The sequence below is a fragment of the Neolamprologus brichardi genome, chromosome 18 (genome assembly GCF_056152115.1).
Source record: "Neolamprologus brichardi isolate AB-2024 chromosome 18, ASM5615211v1, whole genome shotgun sequence".
Taxonomy (NCBI): Eukaryota; Metazoa; Chordata; class Actinopteri; order Cichliformes; family Cichlidae; genus Neolamprologus; species Neolamprologus brichardi.
Genome location: NC_142121.1, coordinates 31624358 through 31649808, shown reverse-complemented (window position 1 = coordinate 31649808; position 25451 = coordinate 31624358). Strand labels below are relative to the sequence as shown.

The 25451-nt window shown below is 40.5% G+C and overlaps 1 protein-coding gene across 3 annotated transcripts in view; it reads left to right on the top strand.

Annotated features, from left to right (window-relative positions):
• slc6a9 (solute carrier family 6 member 9) overlaps nt 1-25451 on the top strand; it is a 76237-nt gene that overhangs the window by 18976 nt on the left and 31810 nt on the right. Inside the window, exon 1 of one of the 3 annotated variants that reach the window (XM_087831264.1) lies at nt 11524-11693. The exons of 1 other annotated variant lie outside the window; for it this stretch is intronic. In XM_087831264.1, coding sequence (XP_087687390.1) covers nt 11652-11693 — 42 coding nt within the window. In that variant the 5' untranslated portion in view covers nt 11524-11651. Of the gene's footprint in view, nt 1-11523; nt 11694-23528; nt 23677-25451 lie in introns of those variants that run through there. One more of the 3 variants, XM_087831266.1, reaches the window with a different exon arrangement.

The window sequence follows — 25451 nt, the reverse complement described above, 5'->3', positions numbered from 1 at the left end:
CCACCCCTCTGCACTTTTCTTCATTTCTTTGTTTCCCCCTCTCTTTACCCCTTTTCATGGGATGGAATCTATAGTATCATTGGGTGCATTTCATCACTGCCATCTGTGTTAGCCATGATGTCAACAGTGGGATGGATGGTTTGTATTGTCAATAGGGCTGCCACGATTAGTTGACTAGTCACGATTACGTCAACTATCAAAATTGTCGACGACTGATTTAATAGTCGACGCGTCGTTTGAAGCTTTGTAAGATCACAAAAGACGCAGGAATAAGTAGTAGGATTTAAGAGTGTAATAACGGACTGAAACAGAAGATGGCAGCACTGCATGTACAAGGATGTCAGCTGCCGTTAAACCCCGAAGAAGAAGCTGTGTCCCACAATTCATAGCGCGGCCCTGCTCAGTTTCCAACAATGACGGCAGCTAGTTAGTTTTAATATTACTCTTATTATTCTTTCTGGGTCACAAAATAAACGTTTAACATATTTTCAGGCGAGAATGTAGCTGTGTAAACCTCAAATATCTGCTCAGTTTATCAAGACACCACATATTTTCAAAAACACTCCGACGTTTTCGGAGACGTCTGTTACCCACTAGCTCGATAGCTAGCCGGGAGCGAGGCTCACTAGAGCCGTGAGAACACCGGACTCCCGGCAGATCGTTTTCAAACCCACCGCCGTCTTTTACTACTCAGGTTAAACATGATATATAAGTCACTTAGATAACTTCAAAATGTTATTGTTTGGCTTTTTTTTTAATATTTTATTTGTTCCTGAGTAAATCGGTTTGGCTGAGATCAAATTTATAGTTTTTGCACAGCTGAATAAACGTCAAGCAGACAGCTGATTATCAGAAGTGTGAGATGCTGGAGAATATACTCCGGTGTCCTGTTATATTTTAGATAGCAAGGAGTTTATTAAACTTCACCGAAACAATCTGCAAACTTCATTAAAATTTAATAAACTCTCATCTTTTGTTTATTTTTAGTTACCACATAGCTTAAACACTTAAAGCTGTAAGCTGATGATAGTTATATAAGAGCAGATGCTGCTAGTGCAATAAGCTGTACGTTTCACGTCCAATGGATGATGATCTGATTAGTCAACTAATCGCAAAAACAATCGGTGACTAGTCGATTATCAAAATAATCTTTTGTGGCAGCCCTAATTGTCAACATATAGAAAGTACCGTATAAAGATTTAAAATATCACATATTTTAACATATATCAGTACAAAGACATAAAATGTCCCATTTGACCTGTGACCTCTACCTGAAGGTCAACAGAATGATTTGAAGGTCAAAGTGATAATAATGCCATGTAGAGCTTTTTAAAACTATGTTTCTTTCTTCTTTTGTTTCTATTGACAACATATATTCATACAGCGAATGATATACGGGGACGCTAAATATCCCGTCACGTCAGCCCTCTGACCTCTTCAAGGTCAAATAAGGTCAAACCTTCATAAAATGTCTTTTACCTTAAAAACTATGTTTGAAATTCTAATGCCTTTTGTTTGGATTGGCAACATTAACGAAATGATAATGTATAGGAGGTATTCTGAATATCCCGTTATAGTTTGAATCCAAATATCATGTCACATCTGACCCCAAAATCTGTTACATCAATAAAGAAAGTATTGTTAAGAGAAAGAGTCTAGTCTAGTCAGTCTGATATCCTGTAGTATAATAATAAATAAATAATAAATAAAAGCTCAATTTACTCATATGCAGTTATTTACAAATCAATACCTATTATTCATTATCTGTTCATACATAATGTTTGTGTAATTATCATCTGCCGTGCTGCTGTTATCCGTTTTTTTGTTTTTTTGTTTTTTACTGCACAAAATACAATACTGTTCCCTTAAAAGTAAATACTGAAGCACTCCGAGAAGATTGCGCTCTCGGAGTGCTTCTTGCTTAGTATCTGTATCGGGTTGTCCTAATGGCTCCCTGAAAAGTCTTAAATGGATACAAAATGCTGCACAGAGAGTACTAATGAGGACTAGAGAGAGGGAGAGAGACAGGTCCTTTTTCTCCCATACTTGCCTCTCTTATTGGCTCCCCGTTAAATCAAGAATTGACTTTAAAATCCTTCTCCTTGCATACAAAGTCCTGAATGAACAGCTCCCAGTTTAGCTTTAGGAGTCAGACACCATCTTTGCTTTTAAGATTAGGCTCAATCGGTCCTTTTTGGTAAGGCTTTTTAGTTGAAGCTTGATCACTTGACCCTAAATCATCTCGAAGTTATGCTGCAATAGGCTCTGAGGGAACATTTTCTTCTCCTGCACTCCCCTCTTTTTCCTCCCAATATGTTCATCTTCCACTACTACATGTTATTAAACAGCAGACGAATCCTGTCTGAACCTGCTTGTGCTGGAGGTTTCTTCCTGTTAAAAGGGGGTTCTTCGTTCCCGTTGTCGTTAAGCGCTTGCTCATAGGGCACTGTCAAATCAATAGGGTTCTCTCTCTAATATTTTGCAATATTAAATAGAGCAATGAAACAGAACAAAAAGCAAATGAACAATACATTACAACAAGGCCAAAGCTTATTTTAAAGCATAATGAATAACAGGAGGCTATTGTTGTCCCTCAAACCACAGGTGCTCATAGAAGGGTAGTCGAGGTAGCTTTAATCTCTAATGCTCTAATCTTCAAGTCATTTCTGAAAGATTTGTGTTGCTTATAGACTCAGAGTAGAATATGTAGTTGGTGTACAGTGTGCATACTAGAGGTGGGAATCACCATACATCCCACGATACGATATTATCACAATACTTAACGCACGATACGATATTATTGCAATTTTTTAAAATATTTTGCAATATTCAGATTCTGTACATAAAGGTAAACTTTATCAATATTCATTTTATCTAATATCAAAGTCTCACACTCAGTCTTTGTCTCATTTCAGTCAGTTTTATTGTTGACAAACTGAACGGTTTGTATTACAGTCTAGTCCAACTTAACTGAACGCAACCATCTGGTACAATTATAGCTATTCTGAACTATGCAATTTGTGAAAACTATGCAGCCCATTCAGCAACTGAAGAATTTGAAGGTAAATTAAAACAAAATATAATTTTACATTAAATAAAAGTTTTAAACTTAATTAAAATAAAACATGTCTTAAATTAAAATAAGTAAACTGTCATGTTTATTGCTGCCAAAAAAAAAGTTAAACACATTTGGACAGTGAAGGAATGTCAGGATTCTTGCTCAGAAAAAGGATCAACATGCTCTGAAGTCAGAGCATGTTCCATTCCACAAAAACTTTTTTGTAACAAAATATCGATTCCTGCTGCCCCTGTATCGATACATTATTAGCAAATAATATTTTTTCCCCCACCCCTAGTGCATACGCTTTTGCCATAAAGAAACATGTTTGCCTTTTTGTTCGAGTGGCTGTCTTCGAAGACGTTTTTTTAGCGAGCGAAGATGTCACGTCTCTTCCTGGCCGTTTGCCGCTCTTCCTCTCTCGCCACATTTTAAGCGCGACAGTGACTTTTGCCACGTGAGGCCAACTTCACTCACATGTTCCGCACTTTCATCCCCAGCAATGGTCCCATATGTTTGTCAAAATGTGTATGTTGTGTGCTTTTTCCGGCCCGATTTGTTCCCGTGCCTTCTCTCCAATGAGCCCCGCGCTCCCCCGGGGTCCGAGCTAAAGCCTCACGCTATTTATACAGACCGAACAGCTGGGGCCCTCCCAGCCAAAGCAGAGAGATGAGGGGTCAGGGGGATGGGTGGAGAATTTATCATGGAAACTTCAGGTTAAACCAACCGTTGGAAATGTCTCTCTGTTCCCTCTTTCTTTTTCGTTTTTTCTTCTTCTTTTTTTTTTAACTCTCTCTTCCTTTCCTTCATTTGTGTTTCTCTCCTGGGTTCTCAGGTGCTGTCTAGGCCAGTTTGTGTTCAGGTCAGCTGGACGGCTGGACAAACATCACTCACTAATACCCTATTCCATTTCCCATCTTTATCTCCCTGTTTGACTTTTGTTTTTTTCTTTTTCTCCACAGCTGATGTTTTTGCCCCCCCCCCCCCCCCCTCCTTCCAATTAAAGAGCTAGCTGTTTTGGACTGAATAAAAAAGGTTGATTTTCCCTCCGACTGCGCTTCAACACATTTTGTCCTTTGTGGCGCGAGACAAAGCCAAAGTGCTGTTGCAAAACTGATCTTTTTGTGTTTTCCTTCTTTTTTCCCTGCTCTGTGGCTCCTGCGGCGCTTGTCCTATTGTGAACCTCAACCCTGTGAAGTTCTCTCCTCACTGCTCTTCCGTGCACTTATGTCATCCCGTCTTCTCTCACAACCGCTTGGGCCTAAACGCTGTGTCAGATACTTGTCACGTGATTCGCTCAGGAGGCAAGAGAAAGTCTGGGCTTATCGATGCTTCAGCTGGAGGTCTCTATCACAGTCAGACGTCCCATCACAGGCGTGCTGAGCTAATGAGAGGTGAAGAGATATTAACCTAATTGCTGTAAGGGACAGATATATAGATTGTGGAGGATGTAATAAGTCTTGACATGATGTTGGCTCCCTGTGAGATTAGCGGTTCAGTGCGAGTGCATGTTGATCCGTGAATGCTAAAGGGCAAGGAGACATGCTGTCAGGCAGTGAAAAAGGTATTTATTTAGTTAGCTAAAGCCCAAATCGCCAGAAGGACATAGTTACACTGAGGGTTTTTTTTTTTGTTTATTAACCTCCTAAGACCCGAGCTCTTCCACGGCATGCATTTTTAATTTCTCTTTGATATTTGGGCATATTGGGGCCCGATAAATGTAAAAACAAAGAATTACCAGATTTTTTTTTTTACCTTATTTTTACTTTTAAGAAAAATAAGAGCCACATATGAGGATATTCTTTTAAAATTTTGATAGAACAGTAGCAGTATAATGCCCTCGAAACTGGATATCAGGCCCATGTAGAGCAAAATTGAGTATTTTGGTCTAAATAACCCAAAATGTGATGTCCACAAATGTGGACGCCAAGTCCTAGGAGGTTAATGGATATAATGGAAAGATTACCTATATATTAGGATTGCAAACAGTACTTAGCTCCAGGGTACACTGGATGTGGGTTTGCGACCAAAAGTCTCCAGTGTGGTTTTGTTTCCTCGTTCACGTGGCTTCAAACGACATAGCGAAGGCTTCGGAAGTGGATCTTTTAGTCAGCACAGAGCCCTTTTTTTTCCTTAAAAATTCACTTGATGGTCTGTGCTGTTTCTTTGTGTAACTTCCTGCTCTTCTCATCTCCTGTGTGCTGCTCGAAGCAGTGCAAGTCATAAATAGACCTATACTTAGACTACATGGACTGGAGAGACCCTTCCAAAGCGTGCTCTGGTCTGTCTGGTAGACTCCAAAGCACTGGCTTTAGTAGGCACAGTAGCTGACCAATACAGTGCAAATAGTGAAGCTACACTTTGTGGCTGCAGATTAAAACTTACTCGAATGCATGTTTTAATATAAAAATGGCACCGTGTCAGGCTGGGCTAGTATGCTCCAGCTGACAGATGATGACTGTTCAAAGTCAAAGTGATGTTTATCGTCATCACAAGTAAGTGCAAGTGCCATTATGCTCTCTATATATTATATATTCATTACAGAGAGGATGGAGGGATGCTGGGTATGAGTTGCATGTGCAGATATAAATTACACGAGCTATATAGCTACAATGTCCAATATGGTTAGAATAGTGCTTTATTTATTGAATGTTTGCCTTCATCAGGGTGCACTGTTGTGTGTGTGTGTTTGTTCTCAAACTCACTAGTTTAGTATTAAGATTGTACCACTGTATGAGTTTAGCCACTGATCACCAACTGTGTTTGCTTGACCTTGCATTTGGAGTTTGCTCTTTTTCTCTTGTTCTTTTCATCCCTTTAGTTTTGGTTGAGTCAACTCAGTTCAAACTAGATACGTTGCACAAGTCAAGCATTTGTTTGAGTTGACGGTGTAGTTGAACCAGGAAATTTTTAGAAAAAAAACAACAACTTGATATCAGAAATTATGGAGAGAAGATTGTATATTTTTAAAATACCAGAAGACGTTTCTTGATTGCATTATAAATATAAATATTGTATGAAAGACAGACACTTATCCATCCTGTTAGCGCTGGATGGAGGTCAAGGAAAAAGCAGCCGCCTGCATAGATATAGTGACAGTGCCATTACACCTATCGGCATCACCTTTAGAGGAAACTCGTGTCAACTCACCTGAGTGAAAGAACATTTTGTGTGACTGTGCAGTTTAGTAACTTTTAGCTGAATGTTAATTGTGTTGACTGGCCTTTAGGATTACAAAGCTTCTTTTTTTTTTTTTCAACCAACAAAAGAAAGGCATGAGTTATCTGTCGTGATTATGCAGTGATATTTGAGTTTATTTGTCAGTGCAGATAAGGGGGCTTTCAAAAAGGAGAGACGAGCATGACGGCCGAGATGAAATGGAAAGCGATTATTTCTGTCTTCACACTAGTGTTTTCATGTCCAAGTGGTGCATTTTTCTCACTTTCCTCCATCACGTGCCCTCCACTGTCAAAGCAACTTTCTCCTTTATACCTGGGAGATTATCAGAACTCTGTCATTACAAAAGTCAATGTTTATCGTACACAACATTACCACAGTAGCCATAACTGTTAGACTACACTAAATGGCCTTTGTCAAATTTGATCTTCTGAAATAAAAAAAAATAAAAACATTCCATAAGAAATAATATTACATAAAAATTAGGTAAACTTTTCAAGCTATGAATTGGTGTTGTTGATTAATATTAGGAATAAATATATGGCCAGACTTGCTGAACAGGGCAAAATAGCATGTGGGTGCAATCCCCAAATAACGCCCATCAGTGTTTAGAGTTTCACAGCTACAAGAAAAGGAAAGGTTTGATTGGAGCATCAAGCCTGATTGTGATTAAGTGGAACTGCTTATTTGAACATAATCCCAAGTATAGGGTGTGTAATACCAGAGGCATTGTACTAGCTAAGTAGTTTTTTCCTGATATGTGATTAATTTAACAAATGGCCAATGTAAACCAAAGTTCTCCTGTTGTTCCAATTTAAAAGCTTTCATCTCCCAACCCAGTTGGATGCTACAGCTGCAGGACATAAAATGACTTCTATTACTAATCTTCTATTAAGTCTAACTGGAAATGGGATCCATTTAATAGCTAACTGATATTTCTTTCAAAACATTAACATATGTCTTGCTATATGGATATTTTGAGCAAACCCTAATAGTGGGAAATAGTATGAGCACAGTGAGCTGGTAGATGAAGGGTAGCAGATTCTGCCAATGGGCAGACCTTAAGATAATAGCATTAATACTTTTTACCATATGATTATAACATGTGGACAGATAAAAACAGCTGAATGCTTGAGGGCGTGGTCATGAACCCAAATCCATGTACAACACTTTACATCTTCTATAGCATCCTCTTATAGTATATTCTACAGTACTGTCTTATGTCATTGCCAGCTGCCAACTATTAAGAACAATGTGTAAACAACCAATGCTGATAAGCCACACACCACACACGCATGCCATCTCAAGCCCACATTCTTCTTTCTTTTAACCTAAAATGAATCAAATAATGCATTAAATTAATGATTCATTTATAAAATGTTCCCCCACTTCTCTTTGTGTGGCCCAAAGTCAACCTGCTTTCTTATTAGAGTTGGATGTGCTTAAAATAACACAGCAAGCACATTTTAGTACCTGCTTTACAAAGTCTGCTTAGTAAGCCTCCTAAAGAAACATAAGACCCAGAGTACATTAATCTTCAAATTACTGCATATTGTTTAATTGAGATTTGGTGTGAAGCCGTGTTTGGCCGAGCTGGAGCTTTAAAGTAATTCCTCTATTTCCATTGTTTGCTTTAAGCATTTAATGGCAGAGTCTAGGATCAGTGTCTGTGTTAAAGCATTAGACTTACCTGTAATAGAAGCTGGCATGTGTTTGGAAGCTAAATAGACAGCCTTGAGGAAAAAGATCCATTCTGACCTTATCAGTGTTCTGCTGCCTGCCCTCTTCATTATTTGACTTTCAGCTTTCGGCCGTTGATGTTTCCTTGCTTATATTTGTAAACTACTAGAATTCATGCCAGTGGTTTCCAGTCAGACTTCTCTTAAGTTTGAATGAATTAATCTACTAGGTCTCAGGCAGGGCAGTTATTTTCATTTAGTTTTTTTGGCAGCTGCTTCCATCTGGAGTTAAAGTATGATGTTTCTGCTTCTCCTCCCTCTGCTGGCATTACAGGGTTCATTCTCTATGATCTGCACTGAGATATCTGTCTGTGCAGAGAAAGATATCCTCTCTTTGGACTTGTTGCAATCGAAGCAAGCAAACAGAGACATTAAATGTGCAGTTTAACAAGTTGGCATTATTTTCAGATGCAGCATCTGTGCTTCTCCAATTAGAGTTAAATGACCTAACATAATGGGGCAATTAGTTAATGAAACAAGGACCCCCCCCTCCACAAACTGCAGCTGCAGCCACAACAAACAAATGTTTTGAGATCTGTTTGACTCACCAGATTCATACTGGGTTTTCACTGATTACCCCGACACTTACTGCCTGCATGATTTATGTGTAGTTAAGTGTCAGTATGCGTGTGGGTGGGTGGGTGCACTTGTGAAGCTTTTCATTTTCTTTGACTTAATCTGAGGCCAACAGACTCTCTGGAGGCAAAGCTAGTAAGAAGTGGCTGGATCCCTGTGGAGGAACTAATGATTGGCCGTAGTTTTGGCCTCAAATGCGTGCTTGGATACCCAGTACGCTCATATGCACATGCACACATCCATATTGTTACAATAGGTTGTTATATCCCTTAAATGGCCCCATAAAAGATACTAAGATTCACTCCAGTAATCTCATATTTCACAATTTCAAAAAATTTGCTTTCACAAAAATGGTCTCTGACATACATTGACACAAAGCACTAGCTTCAACACCAAAATACGCACACACACGCACCCACACACACACACACACACACACTGAAACTTTTGCCTTGGAAAAACCAGCCACCATTGCCTGCTCCACTAGTATTTGCCGTCATAAAAAAACCTCTTTACATAAAAGCAGTGAGGCATTATCTATGCAAATGTGACTCTTACAACTAGAAGTGCATTCTACATGTTGCACAAAGCCAAACTGATACCACACTGTAGAGCAGTCCCACTGTAGGTGCCTCAGATGCAGAACTGCGATTATATATCAGATTTTTCCCCAGTGGTCGCACCACCCCAGCAGCAAAGGAGTGGGTCGCACTGACAGGCTGTATTGTGCTTTAATTATATGTTTCCCAGCTCGTCTGGATAGCTGCTCCAAAGAAAGCCGGAGCCTTTGTATTCATTAACATGAGAAATAATTGGCTTTTTTTGCATTTCGAGAATGTGGAGATTGCACTGAGCAGGCTTCCTGAGCTGGTGCTGTCTTCGCCCTGTGAATAATCACAGATAGTGATGTTATCTAATATGTCTCTTACAACTTAAGGACTGACCTGTACAAAGACTTAATGCGTTTTATAAATTTCTATCTTGTGTTGGGGTAGCTACTGTGCACACTCATTAGCCATGGAAGTGGTTACAAAAGTAGCAAGTTGCTCTACAAGGTGCTAAAAAGTGCCGTAAATGGCAAACTAGGAGCAACCTCTGGGCTGAAACATGAAAATAACAACCACGGCTAGATGCTAGCAAGCTAGCTAGTTTCAAACATTTCAGAGCATTTTAATAGAATTTATGAGAGTGTAGCAAAGATTTATTGTGTAGTAGAATTGATTCAAGAAGTCCGAGTGAAGTCCTGGAATTTTCTTTGTCTTTTACTGTCACATATTACCAGGTATCGGTCTCTGTGCGCTACATTGTTACAATTTACCGATGTAAGTTGCAAAACAAGTATGCTAGCACAAGCTGAGAACATAGCATTCCACCATATTCTCTAAATAAAGTCAGTTATAAAATAACAATGAAAAATGTGAAAACTACAGAGTCAATTTCTACTACTACTATTGCTAATACTTCCTCTCAGCACACTGAGTAGGGCGGGTTTATGCTAATGACTCTTTTATCGCCTTTGTTCTTTTTATTCCAAGGGAGATTCAAATGCTGTGAACTGATAGATGAATGAACAGCATCCTGTCTGCAGTGCTTGTCATGTGTTAAACATAACTCTAGGGCTTCCACTCAAGTGGTGTTGGCCTACTATTGTCCACGGCTATCAAACACCCATTAGGCTGGGGGCCAGTTGCCTGTCAGCTGTTGACATAACTTCACATTTTGATGTTAAACCACATCCGGACGTTGAACTGATGCTGAGTGACACCGTCTCATTCTCCCGCATGAGTGATGTGTTCTTCGACCTCTCAATCACGCCCCCATTTTGGATGCACTTTTACCCCCCCTCCCCTCCCCATTTCTGCTTCCTCTTTTTGTTGTGGGTAGCCATTAGCCATATGGTGCAACAATGCGCGCATCAAAACAGAGGCTTAGGAGGGAAGCGCTTAAAATTGAAAGGGTGTTACTCTGTGAACATGTTGCGGAAGAAGAGGAGGAGGAGGGCTTTGGCTTGGCCAGCCTCTCGGTGTGACCTGGTGGGTTTGGGGGGGCTGGAGGCTGGGTGGGCATTGGCAGTGTCAGGGTGTAGAGACGGACGAGGATTTGGAAGAGTCAAGTACTGCTGAAAGGGAAGTTGTTGGTGGTCTGCAGAGTTGCAGCAGCTGCCTCTGAAAACAAACGGAAGAAATAAGGGAGACAGAGAGAAAGGGTTGGCAGGGTGTGGGTGGTGGGGGGTGGGGGTCCGGTGGAAGCCGTGTGGGCTCTTCACTTGTGGGCTCCTCACTTTTTTTTCTTTCCTTTTTTTGTTTCCTTGCTTTAATCTGTTCGGAGAAAGAGAGAGGGAGCGCTTGGCCAAAGCCAATGGGACCTCCACGGGGTCCCCCCCCCCCCCCCCCCCCTTTCCAACTTTACTCCGGCCAGCTAAACTAGAAGTTCGACACCCCCCTGTCCTTTCCACCATCACCACCACCATGGGTCCTCCTCTCTCCCACTTACTTGCTCTGTATTCAGCCTAGGTGCTGGAGTGACAACGAGCCATTCATTGTGGAGGTAGAGGGAAAAGACTGTGGATCTCTCCTGTGTGTTTTTTTTTTTTTTTTTTTTTTTTTTTTTTTTTCTGGGGAGGTGATGGTGGGAGATGAACGGGGGGGGGGGGGCAGCGGATGGCGGAGGACAAGGTGGGAGGGGGCATATTCCTGAAATGGTGAAGTACGACAGAAAAAGGAGGAGGCGGGGAGTGAGAGAAAGTAAAAGAGTTAGAGGAGAAAGAAAGGGAGGGGTGAATTAAAGTAAGAGCGCAAAACGAGGGAGGAAGGGAGAGCGGGGTGGATGGAGGGGAGGCAGAGCTGGAATCACAGTGGGAGGGAGGGAGAAGGGAGAGAGAGTGGGCTACCATGCCGAATGAGCAAGAGAGGCGGAGAGGAAGCGGAGCTCCATCAGATGAAATGAGGTGAAAGTAATTCAGGCATTAATCAAGCCAGGGCAAAAGGGAGGGTATACTGTGTTTTCTCCCCCCCTTTCGCTGCGGAACTGAAAGCCAAGGTGTGAATGAAGGAGCCCACAGTGGCCAGCAGAGAAGCACCACTGGGTCACAGCATCAAATCATGTCCGAGTCGAACACCATTGCTGCTTCCACTGCGGACCAGGTCAGTTCAAGTTATCGTTGTTTTTTCTTTTTCTATTGTTTGTTTTTTTAATTTCTTCTTTTTTTTTTCTTCTTTTTTAAAAATTTTGCAAAAGAAGCGGGCACGCAGATGTTTCTTCTCTATCAGGTGCACCTGACGCTTAAGCGGAAGGAGACCGCTAGGAATACAAAAGCTGAATCCCCCCTCCACCCCACCCCCCAAAAAAGAAATCACAGGTTCAGGTCAGATGTATATTATCTTTAGATCCTAATTCAGAAGTAGTTAGAGGGAGTTTCTAAGAGCAACCGAGTGAGTGTGTGTTTCTTGGACTATCAAAGCAACGATTGTTTTGCCCGGAGCTGCCTGGACAACGGTACAGGGTCCTGAAAGAATTGAATTCATCAAGACGAGCTATTGTCTGCGCCGCCTTATTTTTCGGTGATCATTCAGGGGGTCTGTGACGACTCAATACCCCCCGCACCACGTGAGGAGGGGGACGCAGCTCTTTAAAAACCTGACCACGTGTGGCGGCCCTGAAAAGTTTTATAAGTAATTGCAGTGGGAAGTCCGGGCTAGCGCTGTGAGAGATGGGGTTGGTAAGGAAGTGGGCTGGTCCGCCGTGTGTGTGAAAGAGAGTGACAGAGTGGAAAAGCAGTAGCGTCCAGAAAGGGACGATATTTATACCCCCCAGCCCCCAGCAGCCCCCCTTTCCTCCTTCGAAAGCGCCTTTAATTGCACACTTTGGCACATACATCCTTCGCTCCACTTCCTTTTATTAACTCTCGGCTGACTTTGAAACGCTTTGAAACAATTAAATCCTCGGATCCGCTTAAGATAAGATATACAGTTATTTCTTACAGCAGGTAGAGACAAAAAGACGGGAAAAAAAAAGATGTGTGTTTTGTTTTGGGGTTTTTCTTGTTTTGTGTGCATGTGTGTGAGCGTTTGACCTTGCTGCTGGCTTGTGTTGTTCGCCAAGTCCTTGTCTCCTGTTTCCGATTGCTGCTGTCAAGGCTGACTCAGCCTGCTGTAGCTGTGCAGGCAAATATACACGCTGAAAAAACACATACAGACTCACACCTGCGGGCATATGCACACAAATGTTTCAAGTTATATGTGTTCTCATTCAAACAGGTACTTAAATTACTCACGTACACACCCACGAAAAAGGAAAAATCCTGGAGTGTAAGGTTTTGGATCAGAATTCTGAAGAAATCTGGACCTTCACAGTGTGTATGTGTATGCAGGTGGAGGCTACTTGGGTGGATGTGTGTGTTTGCTTGTTCTTACTGTGAACAATTCCCTGAAGTAGCATTCACAACTGACAGCAGTCCACATGCTAATCCGCTGATTCTGGACAGTTTAGGTTTGGTAGCACAATCGCCACATTTCTCCCAAAGCTTTGACTGACAGGACTTACTGGATCTTTCAGGACTTCCAAAGTAGGGTTGTCTGTGCATATAAATGCAGATTTCACTCCATTGCCCGTCGAAGTTAAATGCTGGCATCATTACCCGTGGAGTGCGAACTGAACTCTTAGAGTTCTTATTTGTGCATGTTTGCAGATTTGCCTGCTCACATTTGAAGAGAATTATAATTATTCATTCAGTTTTGATGGCAGACTCACTGTCACATTTTCTTTTTTTTGAATAGTGTTATTAGAAATGTAGAGTTTGCAGATGCTGCTTTTTGTCTGCAACAAAAATGATGTGAACATTGTGGTTAAATCTTTTTTTAATTCAGCTGAGGAGACGTGGTTTGAGTGTTGACTGAAAAAAAAATGAAACAAAAAAACAACAACCATGACCTCATAGAAGCCCAAAAAAATGAATAAAATAAAAGTATGGTATCTGTTCATCGGAGCAAATGTGTTTGGGTTATTGTCATTCTTTTTTTTAATCGGTAATTAACCTAGCCTACGAATGAAAGAAACCTATTTGAATGTGATGTTCAGTATTTCATCTTGTATAAGGTAACGTCTGAAATGGACGATTAAATTTAAGCGCACACCGAAGACGAACAAAAGCCTGTTAATGGTAGTTTATTAACAGTGTTCAGGAGATCGTTTTTTTTTTTTGCAAAGGCAGCCTCCACCACCAAAGTTGTGGTGCTTTCTTGAGCTGTCTGCATGTGCAAAACGGCAGCGATAGCTCAGTGCTCGCACAGTGACCATGTCATTGTGGATATATCCACCAAAATGTTCATTAAAACCCATTCAGAGATGGTGCTACACATGTTACAAGCTATTTCACACACTGACTTGGTGACCATTCCCTCACCTGAACCCTGTATTTGGGAAGGCAGGTGTTGGAGTGCTAACATTCCCGCATTTCACCATAAATGGTGGGGTATTTGTAGTTTCTGTGAAGAATATGCATGTATGTAACTTTTTAAATCATTATTATAGCCTGAGGCTTATTAAAATATAACCTCCACAAATCAAGCGCATCATTTCTGCAATATGCACAACCTGAGGTTGTGTTACCAGCTTGTAAATGCTTGTCATGCTATAAGTGTTAATTATATAGTGCTCAAAAAATTTGAAGGAAGGTTTGAACCATGAGCAGGTTTTGCTTTCAGTTTGGGTGTGATTTTGAATTCAGCCCTCAAAGGGTTGATGATTTGTTTTCAACACTGTCTCCTTTTGTATGTCAGTGAAGATTTTCAATTTGAAATTTTTATTCATGAAGTTCTGATGCGTGATTAAATCATTTTTTAATTTCTTGAGCTGTGAGTGTGTGTGTGTGAGTGTGTGTGTGTGAGAGAGACACACACACAGAGAGAGAGAGAGAGAGAGAGAGTAGTTGGCTTTTTAATATAAATTATGTGTCAGTTTTCTACTAGTCATTGCTTTTTTCTCCTAGAGGTGAAGGATATAATCAGGAAGTTTGAGGGAAATCTCTGTGCCGGTACTGTCTGAGCTGCTTACTGTGGAAAGATTCAAGTGCTGGCTGAGCTGATAAAGTTCATGAGACAGACAGACAGACAGAGACACACACACACACACACACACACACACACACAACCCCGTTCAGCTATGTTAGTGAGGACCTTCATTGACATAATGGTTTCCCTAGCCCCTTACCCTAACCCTAACCATTAAAAATGAATGCCTGACCCTTACCCTAACCCTAACCATAACCTAATTGTAACCCTGACACTAAAATCACATTTTGAGCCTCAAAAAGACCTTCAAATTTGTGAGGACCAGTGTGTGTGTGTGTGTGTGTGTGTGTGTGTGTGTGTGTGTGTGTGTGTGTGTGTGTGTGTGTGTGTGTGTGTGTGTGTGTGTGTGACACGATCAGAATATGAAACAAATAACATCTGCTAAATTTGGCAAAGGCATCTGTGGATTGTGTTACAGACATATTTACTGAAGTTTGCATGTTAACTAGGTAACAGGTACTCGTAGGTAACTATGTAATCCAACCGTCCTCTCACCTCTGTCCAATCTAAGAGGAGAAGAGTAAGTAGTGCATCCCAGAGGTGATATTCATCTTTGCTATAGTTTGTTATTCTGACCTGTTGTCAGTCATGTTAAAGGGCAGTGACTCGATGAATCGTGTGATGTGACATCCACCCACTCTAACACTAATTATGTGGTAAAGACAGAACAGGGCATTTCTGACACAGGAGAGAAACGAGTGATGCACCGTGGGCATGACACCAGTGAGATCATACATAACAGTAAATGGTTTAACCAACTGCAATCCCCTACTCAGTGGCCTTTAAGAGCATCGGTATGAGAAGAACTGAGCTGCTCTTACATGTGTAGAAACAGTAAAGTGGAACAATAGGCTGGTAAAGTACTTTAGTTAACTTAAAGGTTATAGCTTTTGTTTTAAAAAGGAAAAAAAATACTCCTTTTAATGTAAAGTAAAAATGGGTTACATGAGCTTTATTTGAATATTTGATTTCAAACCTAACATTCATCCAACGGCACCATTGATTTTATTTTGCTTTCCTTTTTTCTTTTTTCTTTTTTTTTTTTTTCTTGTCCAGGTGACTTTTAGTCAAACTCGTGACTGAAAAAAAAGAGTTCTGTTCTGGCACAGCCCTAGCCATTTTCCTTATCGTTATTGCGGTCTTCAAATACTTCTCCATTTTCTAAAATCACCCATCCAATATCCTGTCTCAAAAGTAGCGTGGCTGCCCAGCTTCGATCAAAACTGCGCTCCTTCATTTCCGCTGTCATTACACGGGTCACGTCCTTCCTCATAGCGGTAGATCGTACTTGCCGTGTTGGGACAATAGTCTGAGGTCTTGTGTGATTTCAAGGCACGCTTGACTAATAATTGCAATAATAAGAAGTTCAGATGGATCTGGTAATTGCTAAGTGAGTGCTCGTGATTGGTCTTGACACACATCCTAGTGAAAGAAGAGATCAGATAGATCAGAAACTATTTCCATATCCCGAAAATGGCTCTGAGTGCTCTGTCATAGCTTTGACTTCATATTGTTTTGAGAAAGTGATGCAGCCTGTCGTTACTTTAGCAATCAATTTGAGATAGAGATATATATATATACATACATACTAATCAAGTAAATTTAATCTGATAAATTCTGTCAAATTTACCATTTTACATTAGACTTATATAGCAAAGTTGCATGTAATCACATTACTCAAAGGCAACATTTTAGGTATGGGTTTTTTTTGAGGCTTTTGAGTCTCTTAACTTTTTTGTTTCAGGTTTTCATAACTCAGAGTGGATTTATAGCTTCAACAGCTGACCCAGATTGTTGCTTTGCAGATTTTCACACAGTGCTTTGACAAGAAGCGCTGTTGTGCAGAAAAGTACAAGTTCTTCCACTGTGGAGGCATTCATCCAGCGCTGCTGCACTCCAACACCGACCTTTTCTGTTTATGTCTGCCTTCACGGGCGCACGTCGACATATTTAGCCTGTCTGCCCTGCAGGCGGTCACGGTTTTAGTGCCAGTTGATGTTCTAAAACAACCCTTTTAGCTTAAACATCACAAACGGATTTCTTTTTTTCTTTTTTTTTTGGCCACAGTATTGGAAAAATAAACATCATCAGGAATTAAGAACCATATTGGAATGGAATCAACTGTGAAACATCTTTGGATGTCACATATAATGTTATGGTTGCTGCTAATACAGTTCAGTACATTACATCTAGCGTAGGAAGCCAGCAGGGGCCCACACACGAACACACACGCACACAGAAAGAGAAACTCTGCCCATCTGGGGGCAGGTGTTGCAGTTTATGGAGCGTAAGTGCAAAGTAGCCGTGTTCAATCACCGCACCAAGGCTTAGCGAGTAAGGGAACAGGCACATGTGGAAGCGAGAAAAGAGAGAGGCTGAAACAAATTTTAAAAATTGTATGTGCGTGAGTGTGTGTGTGTGTGTGCCCCTTGTCCATCTCCCTGTGGTGGCTCTAACCTTCAGTCTCCCTCTGACTTCACTAAGTTGGGCTTCCGGGCTCACAGCTGCTTTGCAGAAGCACAGCCTCGTACTGCATCACACACAGCAAACTGATGATACATGCATGGTTCAACAGAAGAATAGAAGAATTAATGATGGATAGTAAGCGATTGGCTTGCTAAAAGGAGAGCTGTGTAACTGATGAATTGTTATTGCTCAGCTGTTTTAACGTGCAAGTCCAGTTTTCATGCTGAGATATATAAATTCACACAATAGATTCTTTTTCTTTTTTTTTGTTTGTTTGTTTGCTTAAAAATGAAATGCTTTTTTTTTTTCTTTAATTTACTACACGTTTGTGCTTTGACTTCAATTTGACTCATGAATGTAAAATTAAGTGTAATAGCTTCTCCTTAGTGTTTAATGACACAGAGTTTCAAAGTTTGTGACCAGATTTTGGGGGGATCATAACTTTCCTTAGCAGGAAAGCAGTATTTGATATTTGATAGCTAAAGTCAAATCCTTCTTTTTCTTTGGTAATCTTGGGATGGGATGATCCATGCTTTTTATCACAGCCATACTGGATTACTGCAGTTCTTTATTCAGTGGAGTGGGTAAAGCACTACTGTATCAATTACAGTTAGTCCACGATGCTGCTGCTACTATGGGTCCTGAGTGGTACAAAGAAAAATATGTTCATATTACACCAACTCTGGCATAGTTCCAGTGGATACCTCTGCAGTTAAGGACCCAGTTTTCATATCCTTTAGTTCACTTATAAATGCTAAGTATGTGTCAGAGATGTTACATATTGTTGCACCCTGTTGAATGCTTAGGTCAGCTGGTCAGCAGCTGTTAATAGTTCCAAGCATCAGACTGGCCTCTACTGCCGGTCAGTCCTTTACAGTCACAGCTCTGTAATTCTTCCCCTCCACATCAAGTTGTCTGATGTTACTTCCCATGTGAACCTAGGTTAACACTCACTGATTACTCACAGCATTTTTTCCATTTCCCATAGGGCTGCCACAGGAAAAGCCTCCCTATATTTGATTTAGCACAGATTTTTACACCGTATTCCTTTCCTGACGCCACTAGGGACATCTGTCTCTGGGGCTACACTAGCTTGTTCGCCCCTGATTCTACAGCTAAATACTTTGTCCCTCCATGCAAACTCCTGTGGTACAAATTATATGGCAATTTTGGACTTTTTTTGAAAATTTGTTGAAAAAAGGGAAAATAATATTTCTTTCTTATGTACCTTACTTAATATGCACAAGGCTCAAACACTACAAGGTGTATTTGCAATGATTTGTGTGTTACAAAACCCAAAGTTTTGCTCACAGAAGCCAAACCGCTGAAATAAGAAACTCTGGGAAGACTTTTTTTAGAATGTGTTTCACATGCCAGAGATACCTAAAAGGACAGGGTTTGGGCTTGAGGCAAAAGGAAAGGTGGAAGCAGGCTTTGACCTAGGGTTAAAGGGGCCGGACCATGAGGTAGCTTAAACACAGATAATTTTGTTGTAGTTATTATCTTATTATCTAATTCTATCTCTAAAAGTGGTCAGGTTTTTTTCCCTCCTGTTTTGTGAAAACTTGTCGACGTCATGCCATGTTGTAGACTTACTGTCAGTTCAAGTGATCTTTTATTATCATCCTTAAAGTTGTTATAAATGGTATTGATGGATAAATGAAAGGGGCTCAAATGTGAAAATGCACTGTTGACCATTTTTAATAAAGGGTAGGGAGCAAAATATGTGTATAGGTGGGTCGTGCTCAAGTTAGCCCTGCTAGAGTTACCATCTTCTTCCAAAAACACCCTATTCAGGAATGTTGGGGTCATGGCAAGGGTGAAAAAGCCTGAAGCTTTTAATGTCACTGGTCAGCACCTTTCAACCTGGGGGTTTTAGCCATTGGGATTGACATAAATCTTTTTTTGTCCTATGGTAGCGGTGATATTTATCATTGGCCTTTGATTTTAGGCCAAAAAAAAAAAAAAAGAAACTGAATCTAAAAGATGTTTGTGGGTTTTTTGTGCCTTTTGTGTTTGAATTCATCGATTTTGATTAATTAACATTATATTGGTCCACATGGTCACATTTTCAGGAAGCCATAGAAGCCCTTGACCTTGGACTGTACAACACTGTGGTGACCACTGATTTATTCAGGTTCATGGAAGTTTTTTAATACAAACTGGAATTAACTGGATCATTGTGGGGAAAATCTGCCTTTTTCGGTTAAGGTCAGTCTCAGGCTAATCAGGTACTACCGTTAATTTTGTCATTCTGGGAAATTAGGATGGAAGCTCCTTTTGATCTCGACTGCTGTGATAATTAGTTCACAGTGACGGATGCTTTTACAGTCTGTCAGGCTGAGAATCAGACTTATGCAGCGCTTTTACTGCTTCACATGCAGCTGATTAACAAATGCTCTCTAAAATACCACACAGACAACATGGTAGAGTTAGAAGTTTGTATTTATTTAGCATTTGCTGCCAGCGTCTCTGTCCAGGAAAATCTTTGTACTTGATATATGGACACATTAAACTGGACGTCCAATTTCTTAACATAACATTTGCCACATCTGTAATCCAACATCCTAGGACTTTTGAAAAGCATTTGTTTTGATGTCTCACTGTGGGATGTGCCTCCCTACGTATTCCTCATAAGCTTTTATCTCTTTCCCACAGTCCTGATTGGCTGGTTATTACAACAGAATCACCCATCCTTAAGTTGCACTATTCCATAGCCATTAGTCAAACAGCTCTATAATTCATTTGAGATAAGATTACAGTTATCTGTAAATTCATCCAGATGCCTCCTTATTTATTAGTCATTTCTAAAGTAATTAAGAATCATAGCCTTTCCACCAACGTGACCAACAAAAAACACTCCAACATTAGTTATCCTCTTCTGTGTTGCATCAATTTGGGTTGTCCAGACAGTCATTCTTCTTTCTTCAAAATAACTTACAAAACAGCAAGTCGGTGGCTGCAGGATTTGCAGCGCATATTTAATTCCTATTCAGACCACATGTGCTTCCATTCTCAGCTGGTGCAACTCTTCCCTCCATAGACTAAAACAATAAAACAATATCTTCTGGATAACAGCTGAAGAACAATGTTTCAATTTTCTCTGTAGGTATAATTACGCCCTTAGTAAAGTTAAATGTCAGTGTGACAACTTTATATTCCAAATCACACTGTAGTGGCGCTTTTTTCTTTGTTAATGGTTATGCTGTAATGTTGCTATAGGCATTTTTTTTCAAATGTATCTTTCTAAATGCATCTAAATATATAAATTCTCAGTATATTCACATACATTTTTTTGGCAACTTTTTACAAAACTGAGTGAAAAAGTTCATTATTATATTGACAGTAGTAAAAGTATAAAGCATCAGATTAAGCGATGCTTCAGATTACTGAGCAGGGGCATAATTTCCAGGGGGGTCATTTCAGTTATTACCAGCAAAGTAGTTTCATGTTTAATCAGCTGGGAATTTACCCAGATTTATTTATTCATTAAGACAGATCTTGACCCCCCCGAATGTTCAGCACAAAGTTACGCCGATGAGGGAGCACATAAATGGGAGGTGGAGGTTATGATATTTCATAACTTCGTACTCATACTTAAAGAGAAGTGAAAAAGAATAATGAATGACTTGTTACAGTTTTTTGGGAGGGGGGATTTGTCTGGGTATTTGACTCAGAGTTGATCAGGAACAACTAATAAAGGAAGTGCATAGACTTAAAGAAAGTCCCAATCAGGAGTAATAATCAGGAGACAATACTGTCAGACCCGCTGAATCAACAAATCACATAAACAGAAACCATCTGACAAAGTGGAAGTAGTCTAAAGATTCACAAAAGGCAACACATCACGCCAGGATCTAATTGAGAACAAATAAGAAACAGTCATCAGCATCTATCAGTCTGGAAAGGGTTAAAAAGCCATTTCTAAACCAAACCATTACCCATAAATGGAGAAAACCTGGAACAGTGGTGAATCTTATGAGTGGCCTACACAATTACTGTAAAAGTGACTCCTGACTCATCCAGGAGGTCATAAAGAACCCAGAACAACATCTAAAGAACTCAAGTTATTGGCAGTGTTTATAATTCAATAATAAGAAAGAGATTGGGGGGAAAAATGGCTGAGATGATAAAAAAAACACAAACCCTAATGCTGACCAAAAAGAACACAAAGGCTCATCTCACGTTTGCCAAACCTGTATTTTATATTTACACAGGTTATATTTGTCTAACATTAAAATTTGTTCAACGATCTGAAGCATGCAAGTGTGAGAAAATGTGCAAAAAAAAAGAAGAAGAAGAAGAAGAAAAGAAATCAGAACTAAATTATGTATTTACTGCAAAAGCCCACATTGTTCAGCAGTGGAAGGTGCATTGCTGTAACCTACATGCTTCACATTTACATTACGTTGCACTGCAACTTCCAGAAAGAAGAGCAAGTTTCAAGCAAAACTCTGAAATGGGCTGAGGAGAAAAGGCTGATGAGGCTTATTCATCAGCTTTGTCATGGATTTGTAGGAAGCAAAAACCAGGGGAGAAAAGAGCTGATGATGGGGCTCGTTGAGGCAGCATGTTCACCGTGTTAGCAAAGAAACACAGGAGAGTTTGGGGCTGATAATGCTTGTTGAGGCTGCATAAGTGTGTGCGTGTGTGATTTTGTCCATGCACACTCTTGTTGAAGCAGCACACTTGCTGTGCTGTTCGAGGATTGAGGGCGACTCTATTGAGATGATGCTTGTTAATTCTGCCTCAAGTGAAGAGGGCCAAAGCAATGATTGAAAACAAGAGCAAACAAGAGAGACGAAACAAGATTGGCCCCGGCATTTTGATGAGCGTTTGCTTTTGAAAAGGAGGAAGAAAAGCAGATAAATGTCAGCGATGCATCCATCAGTGATGCCACAAAATGATAAGTCCCCAAAAATCAACTGAATATGTCAGAAATAAATTTTGATTTGCTTAACAGGAAATTCAAGTGGCATAAAATGTTGACTAGGAATAACTGACCCCCTTTTTTCCATTAGCTTTCTACTTTTAAAATCTCTTTGCTTTATTTGAATTTTAGGTTAATCTAGAAGAACAATACATGGATCTTCTATTGTGGCTGTTTAAAAACTGTCTTTAAATGTAGTCTACAGTATATCAAACAGTACAACCCTAACCAAATGTATGGCAGGTATCACCAATGTCACAAATAACTCTGCTTCAGGTGACTCAACAGGGTTATGAAGCCCCAAACCATCATCTGTGAATTTTCAACTGACCAAATGTTGTTTAGTGAACTCTGTAAAGAAATAAGCCCATCATCAACTCTCAAAATCCAAAGGTATTCAAATTTAAATCAAAGAAATATAAGATAAGTGTAGCCATGTGTGAATTTTCACTGTTTGGGAATCATTTCAGCTCCACAATCAGCAACGCAAGCCAAAAACAATCTGAAATACTGCCCTGCAGCCCAAGTTGTAGTAAACACTCGGACTTGAACACGCTGTTTACTGACACTACTGGCATCACTGGATGCCATGTCTGTGCTCTTGCATAAGGATGTGTGTCCCTACATGTGTGTGGGTGCGTGTGGGGGTGTATGGGGGCGAGATGGATGCAGGTGAACAGCTTGCAAGGGCCAACAGTTCCGCAGGCCAGTCTCGCGCATCACTTGACAGCCATGCCCGATGAAGTCCTATGCACAAATGAACTTGTTAAGCAAATGAGTGAACAAGCAAGGGAGGGGTGTGGGTATGGGTGAAGGGTAGCGGCAGGAGTGGGTAGGTGCACATGGCTACAGCAGCCCCTGCTAGACTTGCCTTTCTGTCTGCGCCTATCACCCCTCTTTTCCTTTTCCCTTTCTGTCATTCTATCCTCTCAGAGAGCTCTCGCTATGCGACTCTATTTCAGTCTGCCTCTTCCCATCTCTCTCCTTCACTCAGCTCATGTAATACTATTGTTTTATTAGAGAACAGCCTATTTCTGATTTGGGTTGGGAGATTATCCTCACAATGTCTTGACAAGGTACTGTCATCCCATATTCACAAATAATGGACCGTAAAACAGACTGTCGCAACAGATCAGGGCTTTGCGTGAGATGGTAATGGTCACGCAAAATATTCATGGTGTTTACATGCATCGGCATCTGGCTGAGATACACAAACAAATGTGGAGACAGTTGGAGAGTTGGTGTTTATTTCCGTCCTCCTTCCTGAAATAAAACTCTCTGATCACCTGTACTGACTACATACATATGTAATATTAATGTGCGGCACATAAATGAAAATGTAAAGATCCACTTGCATTCACTTTTAGAAACTCGTGCAGTCAGTCATAATAACAGTGCACTAACCTTTGTGCTGACCACACCCATCTTCCTTGCCCCTTCTTAGACCCAGCCCCCACCATACTTATAAAGATTTCAACACATCTAGCCCCCCCTCACCTTCCTTTTCCCCCTAGGGAAGGCATTTGGGGATTCCAGCATGGTAAGTTTAGTGCTATAAGTATCACAGAGGTAGAGAAGTTGGCCATTCACAAGAACGTTGGGAGCATTTGAGGGGCTCATGCTGCTTTTCCAAGTTCCCCCACCATGAAAACGTATCTCAAGGTAAGGAGGTGAATGACATAGTCCGGATGTTTAAACGTGGAGGTCCTTTTCAGATTTCAATGAGCTACGCATGTGAGTTGTTTAATACAAGAGTGGCCCACTGGAAGCTAATGTAAAGGCTGACATTTTAGTTCCACTCATGAGAAAAAGTAACCTGCTAATCAATTTGAGCTTTAGGGTAAACAGTTGAAATAATGTAAGGGTAAAATAGGTTCCCAAAAAGATAATTTTTAGTAATATCCAGGTTTTACTTTGATAGACTAAACACTGCTTTTTGTTAGTTTGAGTACAGCCACTGAGTACAGATTTGTACTTGCTGGTCTTGTTTTTTTAAACAGCCACATGGTTCTACTTTGTGGTTCTATTCACTCAGTTCACTAGATATCATCTTACCAATCAACTGACCAATCACCAAGTGGCTGACTTGGTTGTTGTTGTTTTAGCAAGCAAACCATTTCACAAACGCCTTCCAGAGTAACCTGAGGATTTACGGTGTCTTTTCTTTGACACACTGAGCAACTGCACACACCGTCTTATACTTCGTAATATGTTTGAAGCAGAATTGATCTCCAAATATCATTACCTCACGTCAGAGAGAAACCGTTTTGGGTTTTTTGTTTGTTTTTTGGGGGGTGGGCGTGTAAATGACTTGAGAAAGGTAAACTAAAAAAGAGACCTCTCTGAACAGATTCATGTGAGAATGTAAATGTCTGCTGCAGCTAAAAAAGACATTTCTAAAACAGGTCAGTGTCATGTTGGACTGTGTGAGAGTGGAATACTGTGGACAATCTGCCAACCTGATTCTTCAGAAATTGGATATACTGGGTAGAGAAAGCAAGTGGAAGATGATGGCACATACTTATGGGCAGCATTACCACATATTTATGGTGTTGTACTTGGTTGTACATATGTCAGAATTGCAAAGAATTACAAAAAAAATCCCACAGACATTCTTCCTTTCTCACATTATTTGTTGGAAACTTGGAAACAGTTGTGAAACTGAAAAGAAACATGCTGATGCTTTAAATTTATCCAGGTATGTTCAGCAGAATTATCAAGACACTTTCTAATGGGTTTTCAGGGCTGTAGAAATGCCTACCAAATGACACCTCAAATCAATCTATCGCTAACCAGCTTAATCACTGAGATCTCATGTTTAATGTATTTTGGGAAGAGTAACATGCATTTAGAGCTTCATACTGATCGGCCAAGCACTTGCTTTGTAGATCATGAAAGGAAGTTTCCTTTTTATTTTTCTATATAGCAACTTCTGGACCGGCTCTAGTAGGTTAGGCTTTAACTATGCCATTGCTCATACTCTTTGACTAGCTGTTGGGATATTTTGATACACTCCTCTTAATCTATACTGTGCTTAATTTCATTCACTTGTGAACGTGTCACTCCTAAATATGTGCACCTGGAAGCATAGCTGAATGTTAATACATCAGCACTTTTTAAAAGTGAAATAGAGATGCCTGACCTTATGAAAGACACTCAGCAACGTAACCTGTAGGTGACCCTAGCTTCTGGGCAGCCATCTATCCACCGTTCATCTGACAGTGCTTGGTTTTCTCTCATCCTCCTCTCTCCTCCTCCCAACACCCCATCCATTGGTTTCAATTAATCAGCCATGGAGCGGATTTTATTCAGTCCCTGCCCAGTGGGATTCTTTGGTATGTGGCCCCAATGGTAGCAGGTTGAGAAGCCACGGTCTGCAGTGTCTTTAGGCCTATTACTCTCACCTCACAGCCCACTCATAAAGAGAGCTTTGAGCA